This window comes from Haliotis cracherodii, unplaced genomic scaffold (genome assembly GCF_022045235.1).
Source record: "Haliotis cracherodii isolate W230 unplaced genomic scaffold, xgHalCrac1.p SCAF_2, whole genome shotgun sequence".
In the NCBI taxonomy this organism is placed as follows: domain Eukaryota; kingdom Metazoa; phylum Mollusca; class Gastropoda; order Lepetellida; family Haliotidae; genus Haliotis; species Haliotis cracherodii.
The window spans coordinates 66,003,408-66,031,176 of NW_027266275.1; the positions used below are offsets into that span (position 1 = coordinate 66,003,408).

The 27,769-nt window shown below is 39.1% G+C and overlaps 1 protein-coding gene across 1 annotated transcript in view; it reads right to left on the reverse strand.

Moving 5' to 3' along the window:
• Positions 1-13,503: 13,503 nt before the first annotated feature.
• The window catches only part of LOC139468383 (DNA polymerase beta-like), a 39,916-nt gene continuing 25,650 nt past the window's right edge, over positions 13,504-27,769 (reverse strand). Inside the window, exons 5-12 of the mRNA XM_071250322.1 lie at positions 24,001-24,050; positions 23,341-23,392; positions 21,871-21,925; positions 17,582-17,654; positions 16,516-16,586; positions 16,030-16,116; positions 15,258-15,325; positions 13,504-14,623 (exon numbers count right to left, since the gene is read on the reverse strand). Coding sequence (XP_071106423.1) covers positions 14,389-14,623; positions 15,258-15,325; positions 16,030-16,116; positions 16,516-16,586; positions 17,582-17,654; positions 21,871-21,925; positions 23,341-23,392; positions 24,001-24,050 — 691 coding nt within the window. The 3' untranslated portion in view covers positions 13,504-14,388. The remainder of the gene's footprint in view (positions 14,624-15,257; positions 15,326-16,029; positions 16,117-16,515; positions 16,587-17,581; positions 17,655-21,870; positions 21,926-23,340; positions 23,393-24,000; positions 24,051-27,769) is intronic.

Genomic DNA, 27,769 nt, shown 5'->3' on the forward strand with positions numbered 1-27,769 from the left:
TTGTCGATGAACTTGAAATTTTCAAACAAACAAATTGCTTGAAGTATAATATAAAATAATATTTTACTTTCTCATTTCCCTAAAGAAATACGTGTTGCATCAATATATGGCTCAACAAATAAAATACTTAACGAATCTTGTATATGTAAAAACATTGAATTTCAAGATCAACTCGATGTTGAAGGGTATCGCATTATTCAACAAGAAGCGATCGATTCTCATCAACATAAACAAACTAATATTAATCTGCATTGAAAATCATCGTGCACCCTCGTTCCTATTTACTCATATGTGTTATATCACATATGTTCACTCGCTGCTTCCGGTTAAAGAGCCTCGTTTTGATGTGCTAGCGATGACCGTGTTGCAGGAGGGAAATGTTTACAGCCAAGCAGATGTTTTGAAATTATATCCGTATACCAAACATGATATCAAACAGACAAAACGAGATATAACGTCCATGTGAGTGTATTTTTAATATTTCTGATTGGTTGGGTTTGTTCGAGGTCGTGATTATTTAGGGAACCTATTAAAATAATAATTAAGGTTCTCCTTTCGTAATGTAAATAGCAATTATTGAATGGCACCAGAACGTTTACGTAATCAATCCCTTACACCAAGACTGAAGTTTCGAGATCCCGGGGCATCTTTCGAAATTAAGTAACTGTTGGCGATATGAAGAAATATGTACTCTTTGAATTTTGAATAGACATAGCTATAATAATAATAATAATAATAATAATAATAATAATAATAATAATAATAAAAAAAATTAATAAAAATTCTTATAATGCACTAACTTCCACGCCACAGAACACACATACACACATAAACAAGAGTTAAATTGCTGAGTTGTTTTAAGTGTGTCTTGAAAGTATCAAGTGATGAGGCTGTCCTGAGGGCATTTAGCAGAGCATTCCATTTTTTCGAGGCAGTTACTTGAAATGTTCGGGCACCAAAGGATTTCAGTTTCGCTGTGTGAGTGACCAACTGAGGTTTGTCTCCAAGTTTCTCGATGGTTGGTGGTATGCATGGACATGGTCGTGGAGATAAGATGGAGCTGTTCTACTGTATAATAAGGATTTAACGTCATATACAGAAGTAAAAAAAGTGTCTTGGTTGTCTTATTTGAATGCATATGATGGTATCGGAATGTTCACACAAAGCTGTCAAAGTGTTAACGCTTCACCATTAAAGTACAAACAGAAAGGCGTGAGACACACTGTTGGGGCACCAAGGAAGGTCACAACATTTTCTTGCAATGTGTAAGTTTTTGTCCGACCATTATACGTTTAAGGGGAGGCGGACATTTTGTTTAATATTTTGAACACAGTCCGACCCAGAATGCATGGTTTGCATTGAAAAAATTCGGTTTCCAAAAACAATGGGCACAAGAACGGATCGAATTCTACCAATGTAGGGAATCGAACCTGGATTTTCGGCGTAAAGAGCCAAACAGTAACCCCCAGGCTAAACCACTGTCCCTTCCTATTTCAGATAGCGACAGTCGGGCTACGCCAGGTTGATTATTTCTGTGATGTTGTCTTTCTTCGTAATATGCATGAACGTTACCAAGAATAAGACAACCGACATTGTTGTGTAGAAACACGCGTTACATTAGCCCACCTGTAACACAGGAACAGGCGCAACATTGTACCACGGAGATACTAGCAGTGTGTGATAGGGAATAGATACAGTGATGTCTAGCCCGCCTACAGGGCCTGTCGATACCACTGCAACAAGATAAGATATGAATTTGCAACCATATGTTTGAAATGTAAAATTGTCCCGAAAAAACGCTCTTTCCTAATTTTCAAATATATATATAAGATATCCATCAGCAGTTGTGTATTATGCGAACATTTCTTTTTAATTAATAAAATTATATATAAAAAAACAAAACATTAGAGAAGTATTCTTTGAGTGCTGACTACGCGCCAGTGCAGTTTCTTTTTTGGACATAATATCGTTAAGTTAAGATATTTTCAATTGGAAATATCTCTGTAAAAGTAAATGAGAGGTATAGTTTCCTTTGCTTCTGTTTTTTTGTCTTCTCGTAACCGTTGTGCCTGTGATCACATTGTATGGTGAAATAAGGGTTAATTTTATATTAGTTTTTCTAAATGTTACAAAAGTCATATTTTGGATAACACTTTCTTATTAGGTGCCACTCTGGAAGTGTGGGTTCGAATCCCGGATGGGACTCAACCCAAAACGTTCTAGAATCTGTGCTTTTCTAAGGAAGTGTTAGTCTGAATATAACATTTGTTACATTTGACCACTTTCTAAAATGGCATTGTGTGTTCATTTCTAAATATTGTCATTTAGGGTGTACTAATTGATTGCACTATCGATATAATAAAATTGTCCTTGTAATATTGATATCAATAGTTGACATCGATGCCACTCTAAGTTATCGATAGTTTCGAAAAAGGTAGTTTATTTCAAGTGAATGACAAACATCTTGATACTCAGTACCTGACATGGGTCTTTTTTCGTTGAAATAAACTGCTGGGCAAGACAAAGTATGCGTCCATGTATGCTGGGGCTACACTGAAGCAAACAAGCACCGGTATTCGATGGTGATGTATTGATGTTTTTGTTTTTTTCAAATCCAATTTTCAAATGAATACTTTCTTTTGCCGGTCAGTTTACTAAGAAAGAACATTTTGTTTGCAGAGGTATGTGATTATCCACCGACACCGATATTTCATCATCTGATGCTATATCTCTAACTCACTGACATCAGTATGTCCGCCTCGTTGGCCCAGTGGATATGTGCAGCTTCTGCCCGGAGAGAGGAAGGTCGGGGTTCGATCCCGGGCCGCGTCGTACCAAAAGACGTTAAAAGATGGTACTTGTTGTTACCTTACACGGTGCTGCGCATTGAATGGATAAAACAAGAACTGGTCGGCTCGGTATCAGAATGCTGGGTCTGAATGGAGAAGTATGCTTGCACGTCGCTATAGAATTGCAGTAATCTTGAACGCGAAGTTAAACCCCATTTTACCTCACATTGCAGAATACTGATCCTTAAAATAGTGGGGCAGTCGGGTGGCCTAGTGGTTAAAACGTTTGCTCGTCAAGCCGAAAACCCGGGTTCGATTCCCGACATGGGTTCAATTTGTAAAGCCCATTTCTGGTGTCCCCCGCCGTGATATTGCTGGAATATTGCTAAAAGCGGAGTAAAACCATACTCACTCACTCACTCACTCACTTAAAATAGTGGAAATGGTAGGGTGTGCACTTATAGTTCCGGATTATTAATGGTATTTTAACCATGTCTATACCGCTACAATAGTCCAAGTGCCCGCACTTTAGTCACATATAGTTGTATAGAAAATATACCATATTTGATTTGTTGATCATGTAATATTCTTACAGCTTAGTAGTCTCCATACATAGGCATGGCTAAGGGTAAATATATCGTTTATTGTATTCAAGGCCTCTGCCAGACTACAAGACATCTACTCCACGTATATGTATAATTGGTTACAAATCTTTGTCACGTTGAGATCAAACTGTTCTTTCTCAACACAAAATATAACATATACACGAAAAGTATTAATTGAAGAAGTACATTCTCTGATAATAGTCTCACAAAACAGCCTCCCTCGTAAGTGGACTCGATCTACGCAACTGGGATGCGATGATATGCATCAACCAAGTTAGTGAGCCTGCCCACCCGATCCCGTTAGTCGCCTTTTACGGCAAGCATAGGTTGCTGAAGACCTATTCTACCCCGGATCTCCACGGGTGTAAAGGCGCACACATACAGACACTTTCACCTCACCTCTCTTCACCTGACCACACTACACTTCACCCTCTTCACCTCACACCTCTTCATCTCACCACACACTTCACCTCATCTCTCTTCACCTCACCACACTTCACCTCACCTCTCTATCTCACCACATTTCACCTTTCTTCACCTCACCACACACTTCACCTCATCTCTCTTCACCTCACCACATCTCACCTCTCTTCATCTCACATCACTACACTTCACCCTCTTCACCGTACCACACTTCTTCTTGTAATATCCCCGGTATTTTATACAATATCCCAGGCAAATTTACTATATAATGTCTAGGGGGTTTACCAGTACAACTTTCGTTTCGGTTGTAACATATGAATGTTTCTCGATAGAAATGTATTTTACATTTGAACGCAATGTAATGAAATGTAAAATCAAGTGACAAATATTTTCTTTATATTCCCGAGGATCGAACAGGCAACCTTCGTATCTGTATCCCAGTGAGCGTACCACGAGGCTGATGGAGGCGGTGATGAAACACAATGCTTTTAAGAATGCTTTTTCAAGTACTGTAAGCCAGCAACAGACATTTTACGCACGTTTCCTGAAATTCATGGGTATGTTTGAAGCATAAAAATGTTGGTAAATGTTGTTTTAAGTGCCTTAATCGGTTTATAAGTTAGATAAAACACTTCCACTCGGGTTTTTTTTAGATTTAAAAACCTTATCATTGAGATAAAACCTCGGTTTTTTTTAAAAATCATAAAACCTACGGACGTGCTTTATCCTAGACATCCAGCAGGGAGGGGCGGTCAGGTAGCCTAGTGGTTAAAGCGTTCGCTCGTCACGCCGAAGACCCGGGTTCGATTCCCGACATGGGTACAACGTGCGAAGCCCATTTCTGGTGTCCCCCGCCGTGATATTGCTGGAATATTGCTAAAAGCGGCGTGAAACCAAACTCACACAAGCTCACTCACATCCAACAGGGGCGTGTATCCAGAGTAACACTGCTGGGCAGGTTCCAACATTTCAACATTCTGTCATGGTGTCAGTTCACTGTAAAATAAGGCCACACCTGCTAATTACGGTGGCCCATAAGGGACATGGAGTCTGTTTTTCCATATTTTGATATTTCACTAACATTTATCGTAACCTTTTGCAAATTAACACGATTTGTCTTACAAATATGTGATAAATCATGTGTAAAGAAGATATTGAATCGCTGAAAAACGAAACGAAAATGTCAAAAACTAAATTGAAAATGTCAAAAACACAAAACGAAAATGTCAAAAACTAAAATGAAAATACAGAAAACTATTTCCACCGCGGTGTAAATATTATCACATTTGACATTTTCACTTCACATTTCAGCGACTCAAAAGCTACTTAAAAGTACATTTTCTATGTTTTTCGGATGTTTTTATACATGATTTATCACATATTTGTATGGCAGATTGTGTTAATTTGCAAAAGGTTAAGATAAAAGTAAGTTAAACATCAAAATATTGAAAAACAGACTCCATGTCCCTTATGGGCCACCGTAGATAATAGTGTCATTTTTATTGAATTCATCATGAATGCATGATCATGGTCAACACCTGTCACGGTACCTAACCTGTCTACCCGTGAAGATCCGGGGTGGAATAGGTCTTCAGCAACCCATGCTGGCCGTAAAAGGCTATTAACGGGATCGGGTGGTCAGGCTCGCTGACTTGGTTTGATGCATGTCATCGTATCCCAATTGCGTGGATCGATGCTCCTGATGTCAATCACTAGATTGTCTGGTCCAGACTCTATTATTTACACACCGCCGTCATATAGCTGGAATATTGCTGAGTGCGGCGTTAAACAACAAACAATGTGATTGATATCACGAGCATCAATCTACGAAATTGGGATACGATGACATGCATCAACGAAGCCAACGAGCCTGACCACCCCTTGAGTCGCCTCTTACGACACGCATGGGTTGCTGAGGACCAATTCTAAACCGCGGTGTATACACATACGCATATATGTTTATCGACACGTCTCACACTGCATTCAAGACATTCCTTTGGCAACCTCATAAGTAACCATTTTTTCATAGTGGAATAGCAGTCTAGACAGAGCCTCATTCTACAAAGTCAGACCAATTCCATCCTCATGTTCTTACAAGTTGTAATCGCTTTGTGCTACAGGAGTTATCTCCCTTCCTTTACGCAACTCGGCAGAATTCGGGCCGGTGCTGGGGAGGGCAGGCGAGAATCTGTGACCCGTCACACTGACCTAAGGGGCGGTCGAGTAGCCTAGAGGTTAAAGCGTTCGCTCGTCACGCCGAGATCCCGGTTCGATTCCCGACATGGGTACAATGTGTGAAGCCCAATTCTGGTGTCCTCCGACGTGATATTGATGGAATATTGCTAAAAGCGGCGTAAAACCATACTCACTCACTCACACTGACCTATAGATGACCTAACTACTTGTCACTAGCTCACGTGCAGGTAGTGCTGAGATGTTTATTTTCCGCGCAATGGAACGCCAGACGTTTGTGGGCAAATGTGCAAATGTGCGTCAACCACACACAACATACATATATGTGCGGTTCATATCTGCCCTTTATTGTCAATGTTCCTACTTGCATGACATATCTGTTACCATGTTTACAATTATAAACAAAACTAACATATACCTCTCCTGAGTTTATACACTATTATATGCGTATCATTATATGTTTGTAGTATATACATTTTGTCGACCCGTAAAGATCCGGGGTAGAAAAGGTCTTCAGCGACCAATGCTTGTCGTAACAGGCGACTAACGGGATCGTGGTCAGGCTCGCTGACATGGTTGATGCATGTCATCGTATCCCAACTGTGTATATCGATGTTCATGATGTCAATTACTGGATTGTCTGCTTCAGACTTGATTGTTTACAGACCGCCCTCATATAGCTGGAATATTGCTGATTGCGGCGTTAAACAACAAACAACAAATAAACAAACAGCACAAACATTTTGTCAATAGTATGATCTACATTACTGTTGCGCTGTTACCATATTTGGACTCATGTAGATCAACAACACCATTATTGACAAACTGTGCATGGTATATGATATTTATCACATGTACTGACATCGTAACACGCGTGTACATTATACCCAGTATATAAACACCAACCACGTTTCATACATAATTGTGGTCTAAACAGGTGTGACACCGGTGTCGTATATACCAGGAATTGTGTTTTAGAAAATGACTGCTAGGATCTTTTTAAGATAAACCTAGAAACAGAGAAATATTTAATAGATTCGACCTTGTCCACATTTGCTACCGAGATTGCTCGTGCTCGAGATGGATTAGACTAACATTTAGTCTATGAAATCTTATATTACACAATACCCTTCTCTACTCCAAAAATGTAAAATAAAACATTTCCCGATGCTGATTAGAGCTGCTTTTGTATACGTTTCTATATTGTGTTTTTTCTTTTTTCATAAAATGAATAATGTATACGCAATTCGACCGTCAGTCCAACAAATTCGCCTTATGGCAAACTCAAATTATCAAGATTTACAATCTGATATATATATATATATTTTTCAAATATGCCCTCGAGACAAGAAATGTACAGAAATGAAACATGTGAATCTATTATCCCTTACTGTATGGTATGCATTACATGTCTTCGTGTATTTGGGCCTATGACCTTTCAAACAATACTCATTTCAATATATTTTTATATTGTACCTTGTCGACAATATTCAAAACATATATATAAGCAACAAACAAACAACCAGAGCGTTCTCGGTACTGATTTGGTGCAATTTTTGACAATGCAGGCGCGACGCATGTCACGGCCTAAATGCATGACACGTGGAAGTAGCGTACGGAACATAATCATATATTTGTTTCACGTTTGTCTCGTGGACCTGACTTCTCCGCACATGCTAATAAATGCTGAACTGAATACTGAAGTTCTGGGGTTGACGTTCCGCATTCTGATACTCATTTCCAGCCCGTCTAGACGCTGTTATTAGTGCAGTCTGTGAGATTGGGACATTGTCTATATCAGAGACCATAAAATAGAACTATTGTATGGCCTCTGTCTTATCTGCTACTAGTTTGGCATGTATACAAAGAAACTGAGTTTGTAGACAAACTGAGAGCATTTTGAAGGATTTTAATGAAACGTGTACCGACTGCCATCTGCCCCGAGCCAAGTCCCATAAACCCCATAGATGTTAACGCCTTTAATATTGTCCCGTCTTGTCAATATCGCTGAGCACAGAGCATACCTGTGTATGTGTACCAGTGCACAGAGAGCATGTGGTCGGGAAGTGACCCAGTTGGTGTAATGTACTCGTTAAAGGATGGGCGTCGCTGAGTCGTCCTCACACACCTACCTGTATCGTTGCAAAAGAGGACCTTCCTAATATACTGCTCAAAACAATTAAGGGAACATATCATTGTTGATACAATTGATAACAGTAAGCCAGTGAGATTTAATTGCTGCATATTCGCCGTTTTATTGTACGTGAACTGTTGGAATTGCATGACAAAATGTCTGTTTTGTCAACGCTGTCAAAGTTACCAAAGTCACCAGGGGTCAAACTAAGAGACCGCCTTCGTTGTCTAGTGGTAGAGCGTCCGCCCGAGAGTGCAAGGTCCGGGGATCGCTCCCCGGCCGCGTCATACCAGAAGACGTTAACGAGGTACTTGTTGTTACCTTGTTGTTACCTTCTCTGGCGCTAAAACAAGGACTGGTCGGCTCGGAGTCAGTATAATGTGTCTGAGAGGGGTATTCATGTTAAACTGCGACATGGTATCTCAGTGTGCTGACACTATAAAGTTGGCATTAGTCCGGACTAGTACAAGCAGCCACACAAACACACACACGTGCATACACGTCATTAAAGGAGTGCAATAATATTGGACGCGACGGTAAACCCCATTTCACCTCACCACCTCACCTCAAACCGAAGATGCTGCCTTTCAAGATTACAGTCAATAACTGGAAGTCACACAACGTGCACGTCTCTTGAGATCTCTCGACTAACGTTTAGTCTCTAGACATATATAAATTGATAGAAACATGCAACGACATTTAAATTGAAAAGGAGCCCCGGTGAGATAGAAGGTTTAGAACCTGTGAAAAATGGTTCAGGGACTGTGAGACAGTCTAGTCTACAGAGACTGCTGAAGAATGCCTGCCCACTCAAGAAGTATCCAATCTGTTGCAGGTCCTGTCGTTGAGCATGGTTAGATCTGTCACGTCTGCAGAGATGGGCCCAGAGATGTTCTATTGGTGCCATGTCATAGGAATGTGCAGACCATTCCATCTGTGTCACATTGTTCACTCCCAAGACGTGGGTTACGACATGAGAACGATGGTGCCTGACATTGTTGTCATGGAAAACCACTTTGGGTACCAATGGACGGAGAATTTTACCTCTGTAACGAACAGCATTGAAGTTAACATCGAGACGAGTGCTGTGTCGGAATAAAACCACACACACATGACACTACCGCCACCAATCTGTACGTTCTGGCGTGACCCGTAATGGGATGTCCTCAGATCTTTGTTTAGCGGCAGCGAAACTTAGATCTGATTTTAATGAGATTGTGCCCATTTCAAACTCTAGATGTGTATTATATTACATGAACTTGTCTAAAAACATAGGTGTGATCATCGCGATCATGTGCATGGTGAGTTGATGTTATATGTATGGCGAGAACTAAGCAGCAACACATATTACCTCCAGAAATCAGATGAATTCTCCCTGGAATGCCAGTTGGTTACAAAGCTTCATTTTCCGAACTTGTAATTGAAGCAGCTGTAAAATTTAATGTCCTGTAGTTCCGTCTTGGGACATTAAGGTCATGAAAAATGTATTTGGGCCAGGGGGAAATGGTGGGGAGGTGAGGTGAAATGGGGTTTAACGTCGCGTCCAGGATTATTGCATTTATATAGCGACGTGCATGTACGTGTATGTGTGTGTGTGGCTGCTTGTACTAGTCCGGACTGATGCCGATTTATAGTGCTAGCTCACTGAGATACCATGCCGCAGTTTAACATGAATACCCCACTCAGACACAGTATACTGACTCCGAGCCGACCAGTCCTTGTTTTAGCCCCTTAATGCTGAGCGCCAGACAGGGTAACAACAAGTATCATCTTTTAACGTCTTTTGGTATGACGCGGTCCGGGATCGAACGCTCTACCATTAGACCATGGAGGAGGTCAGGGGAAAATGGGGATGGGGTGGGTGTTTGTTTTTCAGCAAAATATGATAGTGCTAAGACCAATCTTTTACCCCAAAATAATGATTGATTTTGAATCAGACAAACCAGCACTGTGCAATGATCCACACAAGTTGGGCATGATGACCACTCCAAAAAGTCAGCGAGCAGTCAATCCATGGTTTTGGTTTGGTTTGTTTGTTGTTTGATGCCCACTCAGCAATATTCCAGCTATACGATGGTGGTCTGTAAATAATCAAGTCTGGACCAGACAATCCAGTGATTGCTAGCACCCTTCAATGACAAAATCAAAACGATCTAATGGGACTTATAATCCCTAACAGTCCCTTTTTCAGTATTCATTGTTAGAATTTTGCCCCATGCCACCTATGTTGGCTGTAAGAGGCGACTGAATGGATCAGGAGGTGAGACCACACAATGTGGTTGATCTCATGTTAACGTACATCAACGGATCGACTGTCTGGTCGAGACGTGATTATTTACAGTCCGTCGTCATATAGTTATAATATTTCCAAGTGCAGTGTTAAACAACAAATATACAAAACTTATTTTGGTATTAAAAAAAATAATGAAGTCATGATAGAGTTATCTCCCTTATACTAAAAGTCCCATTAGGATACATGAAATGCATTTAATACCAAAGCTACTATAAAACAACCAAAAATAGGAAAAGCATTAGATGGTTAAACTACAATAGATATTGTGACATGTAATTAATTGTCCACTTTTATATTGTATTTCTTTCTTAAATCTCCCCCCACTCTACCCCTTCATTTTCACACCATGAACATATCTGGATTCCATAAAGGTTACAGATATCCTCCTAAGTTTCAGACTTTCAGCCTTTTCAGAGAAGTTGAAAATTAATAACCACATGAACAGCTGTTGGACAACATGCTGTCAGTTCCTGGTAGGCTAAGGCCTAAAAGAATAAAAGAATTGGTTCTCAGGCAATGACTTTTGAAAATATAGTGCGGATGGGCGGTGTATTTTTCTTTAGACTTGTTCAAACTAGTATGTATCCAAATAACCAGTTGTGTACCATCAGTCTGGGAAAGGGCCTCCCTACATAAACAAGCATACAAACTCCTATTGCTGCCATGACCATAACACGAGATGCGCAGAAAAGCAGTGCCCATGTAGAGGGAAGTAACTGCGTGCAATATTGGATCGCAGTAATAGGATTTAAAAAAAAAAGAAAATACGTATGTAACGTCTAATGAGTGATGTCAGATTCTTCAGCATCCGTGGTGGTGGAGTATCAATACCATTGTTTCAAATATTTATACACATCACATAAAACAGCGGTACAACTGTTATTTTCTTTATTGGTAATCATATAATAATATTTCATTGGATTGTAGAAATAATGTTACCAACAATGCACACACTATCACACCACAATCACACATCATTATGACATTGTGAGGACTTAATGATAACAGGATACATAAACATCCTAATGAATGCATTGACACACAGCTCGGACAGCCACTTCAGACTTCCCTGTATAGCGATGGTCGCCTAGATGAACACTACCAAGCTGTTGTTCATTTCCCGATGAACGTCAGCATGCCACATGATTACGTTGTCAATCGAGCCGAGATTACTGAACAACTTTTGGAAAATTCCTCAAGGTCTAAAAGAAACATCAAATAAGGACAGGATCATCATATGATTCAGGCTATGAATGATGCAGGTTTTGAAGGCAGACAGATTATAACATGTCGGGTCACCAAAATGAAGCGTCCATTCGAAGTTACAACAGAGAATGCTCTACTTACCAAAAGAAATCACTCAGCTTCCTGTAGGCCAATATGAGTGGAGAATATTCAAACCGCGCCGTCTAAAGGGGTTATCCTGGTCATCAGCAGCTAATGTAGCCACTCACCCAAAGTTTACATTACATTTTATATAATGAATCTTATTATGCGCTTCGCTCATCATGGAATTTGCTCACTGTTTCCATCAGCTGGTGAACATCAACAAACACAACATCAATCCTTAAATGATGAAGTGACATTCATCCCAATATAGCAGATCTCACACACGAACAAAACACAAAGTATACTCCCACTGGTTACACATTCAGCAAAGCTACTGTTTACATTCAAACTTGCATTTTGTTAAATTATTGCCAGTGTTTTCTTCCATTATGTTTTATAGTTAAGAATGTGATGTTTCTGCTAATTCCTCCTGTGCTGCAGAACAAATGGGATACAACACACGCATCATGACACAATGACAGGCACTACCAAAGTAATCATCACACAAAACAATCATGCTCCTATGTGTACTATGTAAGGATATCCACAAATAATAAGAGTGAAAACTCACAACTGTTACCTAGATGAGTGCTGCTAAACAGGCAAAATAACTTCGGCGAAATAATTCACTGATAATAAAGGTGCCCAGTTTCATTCAACCCCACTCATTTACATCACACATACTTAACTTTCGACCCATATATGCATTCAAATGTATAAAAAAAAATCACAACAACCTAGGTTAAAAATTATTACATATCAACAGTTTAAAGTATGTATGTTTGACAAAATGTTGAACAAGTAAAGTATTTAAATAAATTGCTAAAACCAGCTACATACTGGTAGATCCTCAAAACCTACTTGAAAGGTTGTGATCTTTTGGAGAGCTTCAAGTTCAACATTTGGACGCAAGTCAGGAATATTCTTGTTTGTCGTCTCCTTTACAACATTTTCTCAGTTATATCAACAGTATGGCCATGAGTGTGGCCTGGATTTCCGAAAAGTGTAAAATCTTGGAAAGAATAATACACATGGTCAGTATCTAAAGGATTTGATCGTAAATACCTTAACTAAAATGAATATTTCCATCTTTCTTTCTTTTTAAAGTCCTAGATAATTTTGGTCACTAAACAATATAAGCATGTGACTAACATGTCCGGGTAGTCCTGTGGGTACCTGAATCCTACTCAGTACTCACCCGGCCCGAATACACAAGTTCCCCGGCCCAGCCCTAGTAGAAGGAATGCTGGCCATGCAAGATACAGCCTGTAGATAAGTACCCTCCTAAAGACTGTATGTTGCAAGTGAAGTGCAGTCATAAATTCATTGAAACACCTTTTCTCCAACAGCAATATATCATACGTAGTCTGACGCTTTTAGAAAGCATAAGCCCACTATCACTCTATCATGTCTGTAGAACATTTTCAAGGAGTTAAAAATAATTTGAATGAATCGCACCCACAGACCGAAACCATATACCATAGAATACTTTTGATGTTATTACGACATATTCTGGATTACTCAAGTAGTAGGGTCTTGCATTCATGGGAGTTAAATATGAGTCATAAACACTGACTATTGTTAATGACACATTTAGCAGTACAGCACCAATGGAACAGTTGGGGACACCACACACAGACCTGAGACATTGTACCCATGTGGAGAATAGAACCCAGGCCTTCGGAAGGAAGGATGTATGTCTTAACCCCTTCATAAACAGTGACTATTGTTTAAGACACGTTTAGCAGTACTGCACCAATGGAACAGTCGGGGACACCACACATGGACTTGAGACATTGTACCCATGTGGAGAATAGAACCCAGGCCTTCGGAAGGAAGGATGTATATCTTAACCCCTTTATAAACAGTGACTATTGTTTACCAATGGAACAGTCGGGGACACCAGACATGGACTTGAGACACTGTACCTATGTGGAGAATAGAACCCAGGCATTCGGAAGGAAGGATGTATATCTTAACCCCTTCATAAACAGTGATCCTCATCTTATCTATACATAGCGTGTTAAAGGGAATGTGTATCGAGTTTTTTCACTGGGATGGTATGTGAAAAGCTCAATGTTGCCAGTGTACAGTTACAACCAGCACCATGTGAAACAAGTCTTTCCCAACAAGCAGTCTACTCCAAATGTGAGATGGAATATTTGATTGTTTCGACAGTCCTCATTGTAGTTTTATGCCTGAAATCACACTAGTCATAGTAAACAAGTGAGGTGAACAAAAAGTAAACTATCTTCATCCTAAAAATAATACTTTACAGGTGCTGAATCTAAACTAGCAACTGAGACATGCTTTCAAGGGAAGTTAAATATATGGACACTGGATTTGTTTTGCTGCAAACATTTCGTCTTACAGAATATATTTCTGTGATATTTCAAGGTTTCCTTAATTATACTGAATATTTTCAAGATGATATGACAAAGCCGGACTGTAAGATATGGTGAATGCTATTTCAAAACATTGAAAGATTACCCAGGATATTTTTCCCAGGTACATATTCCAGGACTGGAAAGAGTACACAAATGTCCCTGATATCAACTCATTCCACAGCAATTGGGAGCAGGCACCTTGAGCTCCGATGTATGGTCATCATCCAGCCATCGTCTACATGCTCCTGTCCTTGGGCACTTTGTATTTCATCCCCACATAGTCAAAGATGTCTTCCTCACATGTGACAGGAAGTGGTTCACCGGGCGTGCCTGTGCTGCCTACAGGTCGTATGCAATACTCGTTGAGTGTGAAGCCCTCGTCCAGGGCATGCTGCCTCATGTTCTTGTTGAAGACATCGGAGCCGGTGAAGTACAGCAAGGCACAGAAATACTGGTCGTGGGGTATCAACCTACACACACAGGCACACAGGCTTTTAGATGCAAATATACAACTCAAAACAAGTAAAGGACCACTATATTACTATAGCCAATCTGTCATGCCATGCCACCTTCTTGTGAGTAGTGTAGCATTGTCGCATATTTTAAATAGTCCTTAGGGCAAATTTGAAACAATAATATTCATTAGATAAATTAGTGAAATAAATAATTCTACAGCCTTTCAGTAAGAAAGGGTTGCAGAAGAAACATCTTCCAGTCTCAAGTTAAAACATTCTTGCAAATTAGTGCTGGATTATTATCTCAAATTCTAAATTCCATTTATTCATCAAACAAACTTCTTATAGAGAGACTACAATAAGATGTGTTGGGTAACTTCTTTTAACTTCAGGCTAATTGAGAACACAGATTATCACCTTGACAACAACTCAGGATTGAGCAATGCCTCTTCCTGCACACAAATAGACCTTCAGGGCAGAAAATATTCAGTAGCACAAATATTTTCGTGTAAGTATTTCTTCAATGGTAGAACATAGTCTTTGTTATCAGGTCCTCTTGCACCAGTAGGTCCCCCCACACCATTACTTCATACTGGTCTCACCCAAAACTACTGGGCTACCTAGTGTCCATGGGTCTGAAGTAACTAACCTGATATCTAGTCTTCTGTAGCTCCTCTCTTCTGTGTCATCTGCTTCCTTGGGTTTGATACAAACTCCCTGAAACAGATACGGTACACACTGCATGGAGGCCTACAGATGCACGTGCAGATTTCACCTCTACTGGCGTTTCAATAATTGGTAACCACTTCACCGAGACATACGTTAAGTAAATTTCCTAGTAAGTAAACTTAGTTTATGCCATGCACAGGAAATAGTAACATTAACACACAGTAACACTTAAACTGGCCACATAAACTATTTAATCCTTCCTAAAGAGTCTGTAAAGAACCTCACTAAGACTTCAAATTGTCTTTGGTGGTTCCAATTATATTTATTGTGGGTGAGTATGATTTAATGCCGCTTTTAGCAATATTCCAGCAATATCACTGCAGGGGACACCAGAAATAGGCTTCACACATTGGACCATTGTCAGAATTAAACCCGGGTCTTCGGCGTGACGAGTTAATGCTTTCACCACCTGACCGCCCTATATTCATGGTGTTCTTCAAAATAGTTGATGTACGCTTTCTGTTTTCTTCATAAACACTGCAAGTGTTGATCTTGAATAAAATATCGAAGTAGGCCAATAGGGGAAGGCCAATATTACTTGGCCTTGGTGCTCTTGCTTTCATTTCAGTTCTTATTTCACCTGATAATATTTCAAGACAGTGCTTTGAAAATCAAACAAATTGAGAATTCTGTTTTATATTCAACCAGTAATATTGTTTAGAATCAAAGTTTGAATAAAATGTAGAACTTACCATAAACTTTGAATCCCCTAGGGAGATGGTGTCCGTTACAAAGTTGTTGGCCTCCAAACACTTCACAACTTTATGCAGCAGGTCAGGCTGCAGGGCAAAGTCATATCTTAACTTTTCACATTATTAATTAGAAATTAGAAATAATTTGGTGTCATAAAACCAGTATCATCAACAGAAATGAATAATCGTTGAACAAATTTGATCCTGACTGAATCATTTGTCTCGTATCTTAACATAATTCAGGAACGAAATTCCATGCCGTTTTGCATGTAACTCGCCTGATATTGTATCAGTTTGTATCAATACAACAGGATTCACACATGGCAAAAGGAGGAAAATCTTTCTACTTGATGAACCTGAGGCCAGAAGCAAACAGATCCATTTAGTGAAAAGAATCTCACTGCAAACAGAACAGAAAGCAAATATAACAGAGATTTAAGGCTGAAGTTTGCCATCTACAGATAATAAAAGTTAAATTGTTTTTACCATTTTTTTACCGCCACTGACAAAGCTGGGGTGAGTGAGGAGAATATCTATATCACCACTAGAGGTAGCACCTACAAACAGAGATGGACACTAATACAAACAGGCATTGACATGATTCCTATTAAACAAACATAAAAGTGTTTGTATTCATTCAAAAGCAGGACATAAATCACTTTCATCTTAAGTGCCATATAGGTATTTTTTATAATAAGACGAACTTGTCTTGATCAAAGTAGGTCACTGTGACATTTGTTACATATAAATAATATGAAATGCATCAATATACGAGTCCAGTTCTTACGTTTGTAATATTGAAAATGTTTAACACAACAAAAGCAGTGAGTGAGTATGGTTTTATGCCACTTTTAGGAATATTCCAGCAATATCACGGTGGGGGACACCAGAAATGGGCTTCACACATTGTATCCATGTCAGGAATAGAACCCGTGTTTTTGGCGTGATAAGCGAATGCTTTAACCACTGGGCTACCCCACCGCAAACAACAAAAGCAGGTGACAGAGACTTTCTACATATAGGATAACACTTCAAAGAATGAGATTTGGAAGAATATTAAATTCGTTCATAAATTGACACAGGACACAGTACACAAATAATGGGTGCCCAACTGTCAACATCTACTGAACCTAGCCTGTAAGAGGTGACTATGCTTGTCGTAAGAGGAGACTAACTAACGGGATTGGGTGGTCAGGCTCGCTGACTTGGCTGATGCATGTCATCGTATCCCAATTGCGTGGATCGATGCTCATGATGTCAATAACTGGATTGTCTGGTCCAGACTCAATTATTTACAGACCGCCTTCATATAGCTGAAATATTGCTGAGTGCGGCATTAAACAACAAACAAAAGCTAGTGGAGATATTTACCATTAAATGAAGACCAGTGAATGAAGCACCCATACAATACTTAACACAACCCAACTGGACGATGTGCATGGGTATCGGGGAGGCCCATTACCAATAACAAATGCTGTTGGTGACGACTTACAACAAGACTGAAGTAGATGTTAAGCTGACATTTTGTGTTTTGAGTTTGTGACGACCTTACCTCTCCTGAAGCTGCCACACACTTTAGCTGTGTAATCGCTGTCAAGTTTCTTGATTGCCCCAACACTAGTATCCTGCAAACAAAGCAATCAGTTATACTGACATTCGGAAAGGTGTCAAACACTCACTCTTTGTAGTGCGTGCTAGTTTACCTGATTAGGGCCTCTGTAAAACATTCACACAACTATATCAAGATGGTGTTTTCATATATATACATATAAGATAGCTATGGATAAATTGCAAATAACTATGAAGAATGAAGTATGGTTGATTTCACGATAAGACATTGTTCTATCATTCCACACCATTCCTAGAGATTTAAACATTCACTCAAAACTTGATGATGTTGTAAATTGGATGCCGTTATTTTAGGGGGAAGTGTCTGGTGAGTTCCCCATAGCTGTAGCTGGGGTACTCAGATAAACACAGTGGCCGAATGATCGCATCCAAAAGTGGGCGACATCTGACAATTTGATACTGGGCAAAAAGGGACATATAATTGACGTGAGAATTGTTCGAATATGGTACAATAAAACATTGCAGGGAAAATAAACCACTCGGGGCTGCACCCTCATGGTTAATTCTCCATGCAGTGTCTTATTGTGCAACAAACAACTCCCATTTGTCATTTATTTCTTAAATGTCTTGTGCATGCATGTGTAAGGTTTTCACACAATCATGACACAACAGTCCACTACAATAATGACAGTACAGGACATGAGTCATGACACTACATGACACAGAAATCATGTCACTACATGATACTGCAATCATGACAACAGTGTAGAGCAATCATGACACATGACACAGCTATCATGACACTACAATCATGACATAACATGGCATTCCAATCATGACAACAGTGCAGCGCAATCATGACACATGACACAACAATCAAACACTACATGGCACTGCAATCATGGCACTACATGACACAGCAATCATGACACTACATGACACTGCAATCATGACAACAGTGCAGTGCAATCACAACAATACATGATACAGCAATCATGACACTACATGACACAGCAATCATGACCCTCTTGGCACTGACCAAGGCACTACATGACACAGAAATCATGACACTACATGACACTGCAATCATGACAACAGTGTAGTGAAATCATGACACTACATGACAACAATCATGACACTACATGACACTGCAATCATGACATTAAATGGCATTCCAATCATGACAACAGTGCAGTGCAATCATGACACTACATGACACAGCAATCATGACACTACATGGCACTGCAATCATGACATTAAATGGCATTCCAATCATGACAACAGTGCAGTGCAATCATGACACTACATGACACAGCAATCATGACACTACATGGCACTGCAATCATGGCACTACATGACACAGCAATCATGACACTACATGACACAGAAATCATGACAACAATGCGGTGCAATCACAACAATACATGATACAGCAATCATGACACTACATGACAACAGTGCAGTGCAATCACAACAATACATGATACAGTAATCATGACACTACATGACACAGCAATCATGACAACAGTGTAGTGAAATCATGACACTACATGACAGCAATCATGACACTACATGACACTGCAATCATGACAACAGTGTAGTACAATCATGACACTACATGACACAGCAATCATGACACTACATGGCACTGCAATCATGACACTACATGATACAGCAATCATGACACTACATGACATTGCAATCATGACAACAGTGTAGTGCAATCATGACACTACATGACACAGTAATCATGACACTACATGGCACTGCAATCATGACACTACATGACAGCAATCATGACACTACATGACACTGCAATCATGACAACAGTGTAGTACAATCATGACACTACATGACACAGCAATCATGACACTACATGGCACTGCAATCATGACACTACATGATACAGCAATCATGACACTACATGACATTGCAATCATGACAACAGTGTAGTGCAATCATGACACTACATGACACAGTAATCATGACACTACATGGCACTGCAATCATGACACTACATGATACAGCAATCATGACACTACATGAAACAGCAATCATGACACTATACGACACTGCAAACATGACACAACATGACACAGCAATCATGACATTACATGACACAGCAATCATGACACAGCAACCATGACACTACATGGCACTGCAATCATGACAACAGTGCAGTGCACTCATGACACTACATGACACTGCAATCATGACATTACACTACAAGTCTTGAAACACACACCTCGATATGCTGCTAAACAATCTCAGGTGTGACTCACATGTTTCAAATCCTGTCTTCAAGGTAACTATTAAATGTTTTGTGTTTGTATCCTTAACGGGATAGAAAAAACCTTCTCTGTTTCTATACACATGTAAAGTAGTGGGATAGGTGCCTCACACATTATAGATTTTGTCACAGTTGGCTAGCTTCAAAGATTGCCAGAGAGTTTCTTGGTGAAAATAGTCCTATTCTTTGGAAGAAACTTTACAAAGGAAACAACAGTGTCATGTTTCGGGACACACTGAATGATATATGTTACTTAGGACGAGGAAACAGCAATTCTTGTCAGAGCAACTTAACAAAGGCATACATTTGTTACATTAATTTTTCCAAAGTTCATCTTCTTCGTTCCAGCACATTTCATCCACAACATTTTTAATTAAATGGTCGTTTAGAAACCGGTGAATTGGCACGTGCCCTGTTTCATAAGGAGGTCGAATGCAAAGACGACTGTAACTCCTATACTATAAAAGAGACTTATGACAGCTGTAGGGCTATTTTGGTTTTGTAAAACAGGGGTCCAGGGCAGTTGAAGCAGACAGGAGTCATAGATGGGTGTCGGGTGATTGATTTGCTGCACCCACTTGTAAAGGAACCAACTGACATCACATTTTTCCAGAAGACCAGGATATTGGGATTGACACAGTGTTGGATATACATTTTCCATTCTTACAAAACATATTATGTACAATGCCATTTATATCTTGGAAAAAATATATTACATGTCTGAAATCTATTTCCAAACCCGGATCTCCTTCACTTTACTGAAACTAAGAGATGTGCACCATGAAATTAGCTCTATTGTAGCAATATAATGGTGTTTGGGGTTGTGAGATAGACTGCATGACATACAGACTTACAGACTTCTGTGTTGACTAACATATAGACTTCAGTGTTGACTGACATACAGACTTCAGTATTGACTGACATACAGACTTCAGTGTTGACCCACATATAGACTTCAGTGTTGACTGACATATAGGCTCATGTGTTGACTGACATCCAGACTTCAGTGTTGACTGACATATAGACTTCAGTGTTGACTAACATATAGACTTCAGTGTTGACTGACATATAGACTTCAGTGTTGACTAACATATAGACTTCAGTGTTGACTGACATATAGACTTATGTGTTGACTGACATACAGACTTCAGTGTTGACTGACATATAGACTTCAGTGTTGACTGACATACAGACTTCAGTGTTGACTCACATATAGACTTCAGTGTTGACTGACATACAGACTTCAGTGTTGACTAACATACAGACTTCAGAGTTGACTGACATATAGACTTCAGTGTTGACTGACATACAGACTTCAGTGTTGACTGACATACAGACTTCAGTATTGACTAACATACAGACTTCAGTGTTGACTGACATACAGACTTCAGTGTTGACTGACATACAGAGTTATGTGTTGACTAACATACTGACTTCAGTGTTGACTGACATACAGTCTTCAGTGTTGACTGACATACAGACTTCAGTGTTGACTGACATACTGACTTCAGTGTTGACTCACATATAGATTTCAGTGTTGACTCACAGTTTTATGTCAGTGTATTAGGGTTGTTACGTTTCCAGAAAGAATCTCAATCATGGAGCTCAATTCCTTGATATGAGAAATAGTATGAGAATTGTATCATAAGGTTAATATAAGGTGATTGATGGGGACAATTCTATCATTCTATGACATACCAAACTGTTTACCAATAATTGCTCAATTTTGTGATGGTTAGTCTAATTGCACAACTTTGTGAAGGTTAGTTTAATTATCACAAGTGTACTAAATTTGTCAACTTTCATAGTGCAAAATGTCTTCTAACATGGTACATGTCATTAACTTTTTCGGTGTGTTTGGAGGTAGAACTGTAAAACCGGTGTGCATATTGTGTAAATATTCATACCAGATTTACCCCAAGTGTGCACTCAGCTACTAGTGACCACACCAACACTGTAACAAACTTCAATGAATTATCTACCTGTAGTAGCACCATCTCATCTCGTGGGATTCTCTTTTCAAAATCTTCAAAATGCCTGAAACCAATTGTTTATGAAGTCAAGTATTATCAAGCTGATGTTTCTTTCATCTGTTGGGGAACAGATGATAAAACAGTAGACTATAGTTAAGTGATTCAAGTGATTGAGCCAGAAGTATTTACATATGCAGATTTCTACTTTCTACGCAGACAATTAAAATTCTTTCGTCCCAAACAATATGTCAAATATAATCGCTTCAGTACACAGCCATGAATAGAAACAAAAAGAATTAATTCTGACTTACTATACACGCTAGTAAACGTCAGTCTGTGTGCAAGTGCATGGCTCCCTGGGTCAGACCCAGTAGAATTAAGTCTGATCATAGGGACTTTTATCAGCTGTGCTTACTATAGTCCCAACAGAATGTTACTAGACTTGGGCTTTGGATTAGTGGCTAAAATCGCAGTCTGCACAATCAACAATTTGTTGGTTGATGATTATATGTTATAGACAGGAATTTTATTACTTGGCCATTGACGATACCACTGTTTAATAAGAATGAGTTGGTACAACACACTGTTTAATACCAAAGCATGTGCTTACATAACACAGGAACTAATTTCACAAACAAATATTTTGAAAACTCCCAAAATCCCTGGGTTTATTCAATGACCTTAGCTATGTTGAACGGAGCCTGAACATTGGTGTTACACAGAGTGAGTTTAATGTCTTAATTATAACTTGCCATTTACAGCTTAAAAAAAAACACACTGTTGTTTGTAAATAGGCAGACATCTATGTGATCCAAAACATAATCCAATCGAATTCAAACAAGTAATACAAATTGACACATATTAATTTAATGCCATACAATGGTCCTTCTTTAGAATTTAGGCGTCCGTTCCACAAAGTTATCGTAACACAAAGGTGATCATAACTCCCATATTACAACAGGGTTGATGGGGTCATCGAGTGTGCCTCATCTCCTCTCAGTGAGCTGTCACCTCAACAGGCAATGTCATTACATAACCAGCCATAAGCCCAGGGATGTTGGGAGTTTTCAATACTGTTCGTGAAACTAGTCCCACAGTATATAATCACATGTTTGTATTAAACAATGTGTAACTCCAGCCTATTTTTATTAAGTGATCTCTTCAATGGGTGAGTAATAATTCTAGTTAATTCATCAAGAATCAGATGATGAGGATAAAGATGATGATGGTGGCGACAGCGATGATGACAATGATGATGATGATGTTGGGGAGGAGGAGGAAGAGGATCAGGAGGAGGAGGAGGAGGAGGATCAGGAGGAGGAGGAGGAGGAGGAGGAGCAGGAGGAGGAGCAGGAGGAGGATGATTATGATGATGATGATAAAGAAAGGGTCTACAAAGATGGAGATGTGACTGGTCAAGCTATGTCTCCTACAGTCAACTGTACACAACAATCAGGCGGCCACAATGTTTCTACTTACCTGACTCCTATTTTCTGAGCATTATTCAGTTTGTCCAAATTTTTTCTCAAATCTACAAAATAATGATAGAATACCAGTTTTAAACAATAAGAAGGCCTTTAAGCTGTGACCAAAGGAGATAGATACATCTGTCAAACAATACATCAAGGTAAACATGAAATACAATATACAGTACTGCATTGCTTCCATACATTCAATTGTTTTATAATAACAGAATTTTTCACAGGAACTTATAGTAATCATACAATACTTCTCAGAACACATATCTTATGCAGATGATCATATATACCACAAAATAACCAAACATGGTATACATGATCGACAGTCACATGTACAAACTCCCTTGGCACATTTACAAACTACCAGTTTCAATACAGTAAACTACGTTTATAACAAACACGCTTATAATGAACTGGTGGATATAATGAAGTTCAGGCCTGGGTTTTTTTTGCCCTGAACATTTGCTGTATATATGCTGTATATATGTTTAGAACGAACTACAGATATAACAAAATTAAATTAGTTGTCCTTTTGAGTTCGTTAGTTTACTGTATTTAATTTACAGTGATGCAAACAGTATTTGTTTATACACCAATTCCGAGTTAAAATACAGCATTTAAGATGTAGATGTTTGAGACAATCCTCATGAGATTCCCTCACCTTCGACTGACATGATCCCTTCCTGCACAAACTTCTGTGCTGCAGCGGGTCTGAAATAAACAAATATACTGAATCAGGACAAAACTAACAGTAGATAAATTAGGCCTACCAAAAAAAACTCAGCAGAGAGCAACCAAACATTTTCAAAGGAAAGAAACACAGTAAATCACATAGTAGAACCAACAGAGTGTTGCATTCCCCATTGTTTGTTTGTTGTTTAACGCCACACTCAGCAATATTGCACCTATATGACGACGGTCTGTAAATAATCGAGTCTGGACCAGACAATCCGGGGATTGACATCATGCCATTGGGATACAATGACATGCATCAAACAAGTCTGTGAGCCTGACCACCGGATCCCATTAGTCGCCTCTTACAACAAACATAGTCTTGTCTTTTATGGCAAGCATTGGTTGCTGAAGACCTATTCTACCCTGGATCTTCAGGGGTCACAGTCTCCATTGAAAATATGGCAGGTTTGATCATTATGATGCAAACTTTATGAGGAATGTGTCTTGTTCGTAATTTGTGTGGCGATTTCTATTAAAGGCGTGTACAAATATTTCATAGTTGAGATGCTCTCTGCTGTTTTCCTGCGGTCAGGCCTGTAAATATTTGTCACATAATTGTCGCGGTGGAGTCATGATACGATATGATATATATCCAGATACTATGGGTGTGATACTATTCACATCCTGATACAGTACTTTTATTTTATAAGTTAATATTCTTTCTTTTTGCATGTGAATAACAACCTGCATTAAGACTGATGACACTTCCAAACAGTTTATTTAGTGCTTCTATTATCTAAACATTTTCATGTGATCATAGTTTCAGAGATGATGGGATATTATAGGGCAGAAACATATAGGCAAGAGAGCACTGTGAATGTTTTGCTATTTATAACCAGCCAGGATATCATAAAGAATCTGCGTTCACTGTTTGCTGAACAGATTCGTTTAGCATTTGAAATATGTCATTATTTAAATGTTTTTCTACCAATATGATATATCGTATGTATTGCGATACAGGTGTTGTAAATCGATGTATTGTATTGTGGGCCTTAGGGTACAATACTGTACTGCTGTATCGTTGCACTACTGTTTGTCATATAGATATCAAAGTTCATCAGGCCCCGAAATACAGGACAATACAACTGCAACAGGGGATATAAACAAACTGCTTCTCAAATCTAGCAAACTAGCATGTATTTTGAAGGCTGTATTTAGGTATACAAACAGGATAAAGTTTTGTAAGAAAGGCAGCACTAATCTGTGGTAAAGATACCACAGAAACTGCATTGTTCAGGAATATCACAATCAATACAATACTACTGACTGACTTTCATTAACAATTGATAACAGACCTACAGGTGTACACACAAAGAGACTTTCTTAATATATATACAACAACATGTCATGTTTGAGCAAGAGGAATTTTAAAAATATTTGTCAATAACTGCAGTTGATTTATAAAAACAACCTTTAATACCGTTGAATGAATGAATGAATGAATATTGTTTTACGCCGCATCAGCAATTTTCCAGCTATTCACGGCGATTAATACCGTTGATGAATGAACTTTAGGCCCTATGCATCAAACAGTTGGATATGATCATGGTGTTGTACATGGTAACTCCTGTAATGACTCAGTTGATATATAAGATAACCACAGTATCAAGTCCAAAGACTAGAAGTGAAATGATACATTGGTGCACCATGACTTTTCTTAAGACAATACGGAACATGATACAATTTTTCCTGTATCGATGCAGGACGATACACTTTCAAAAATAAATAACTTACTTTTCGTTTAATGATCCCCCAGCATTATTGTGAGTCAAATATTGAAAATTGTATAGTAATTAGCGTTTCGAATTCATAACTTAAAATAGCTACTACGAACATGCGACTAAAGCTAGCCTTTCCTTTGGAACATACTATGAAGTATTTATAGTCAAGAAGTTTCAACTTAATACCGTAAATCTTGAAATTAATGCGAGCGTGAATTAAATGCGAAAAATGTGTGGTCTTTGTTCCCATTAATGAAACTTCGCATTTATGTCTCCAAAATGACTACCAACAATAAGACGACAGCCTCACTGCACACTTTGGATAGCGGCTGACTGACTGACTGAGGTTGGGGATTTAACGTGCGCTTTCCGACTAACAGCGTATGTCGCACACGGGCCGGCCAGGCCATTTAGTGTATTAGCCAAAAGGGGCGTAAATAATTTGCAATCCGATTTGGGGCTTTTAGGGATTGCTTATATAGGAATTTTGAAATTAGGAGATTTGGAATGTATGCCAGGGAGGTGTGGTTTGAGTTTGAATTTAGGGGTTTTGTTTTGGTTAGCTTATTTGCTTATTTGGAGGGGTTTTATTTTTTTTATTTATTTTTTTTATTTTTAAATGCAATTTATTAGATCTGTTTGGATTAAGTATTTGCCTAGGGCTTTAAAGTTGGATGTGTTGCTTTCAGGGTTTAATATTGTCGCTAAAGTTAATTCGAGTTTGGGGGTTTAGTAAGTTTTGGAGAGGATAGCGGACATACCAGCTTGAACATATACACAAACACAGTTTATTGAGCAGCAGTTGTAACAAGTACATAACATTGTCAATTAAAGAATAGGAATTACACAATAGACATCCGGTGAGTTATCACTGCTGGGGTCAAGAGTTCTACCCACTCGTGTCAACCAAGGCATCATTGACCACTCCAATCAGTGAACTGTTGTTGGTTCAATTATTTTATTGCCTTTGAACTTCCTTAATGTTTATTGTTATTACAGAAGAGTTTTACTCAATGCTAATATGCGGTGCTATTTACTGTTTGATTGGATTGAGGTAAGGATGGTATCATTCCACTGGGGATGGGGGGGGGGGAGGCGCATTGATTTTGAGTCGTATGTTTTTCTAGGGGTCAGTAGTTGTATTAATTTGGAGGTGCATTTATTTCAAGGTTTAAAGTGTACAAAAACCGGGCCTGGCAAATCAGAGCCTGATAGCATCAGCAACCATCTATGTCATCAGAACACGACAATACACAATCAGCCAACTCACAAGTGTGAGGTGAGGTTAAATGGGTTTTAACATTGAGCTCAAGATTACTGCACTTATTTAGGAACGTAAGTGTGTGTGTGTGTGTGTGTGTGTGTGTGTGTGTGTGTGTGTGTGTGTGTGTGTGTGTGTGTGTGTGTGTGTGTGTGTGTGTGTCTGTCTGTCTGTCTGTCTGTCTGTCTGATTGTACTAGTCTGGACTAATGCCCATTGTATAGTGCTTGCCCACTAAGATACCATGCTGCTGTATACTGACTCAGAGCCAAGCAGTCCTTGTTTTAGCCCCTTAGTACTGAGGCAGGGTAACAACAAGTAGCACCTTTTTACGTACATGTATTTCGGTATGACGCAGACAGAGATTGAACTCCCAACTTCCAGCTCTCCAAGCGGACTCTACCACTAGACCACGGAGGCGGTCACCAATTGACAGAGTCTGACCATAAGATCCCCCTTGTCAAGAATAGTTTTCAGGGCCCTTAAACTATGGTGATTGTCAATGACATGATGTTAACATAGACTTTCATCATAGTCGTAGGGAACAGGTATCCCAACAAGGTCAGTACCATCAGTTACATAAAGAATGCTCATGTTAACCATCCATGCTCATATCAGTAGTCTTTGGATACTACGCTGGAATGTTTTGTTTGTTTGTTGATTAACGCCGCAATCAGCAATATTACAGCTATATAACGGTGGTCTATGACCACC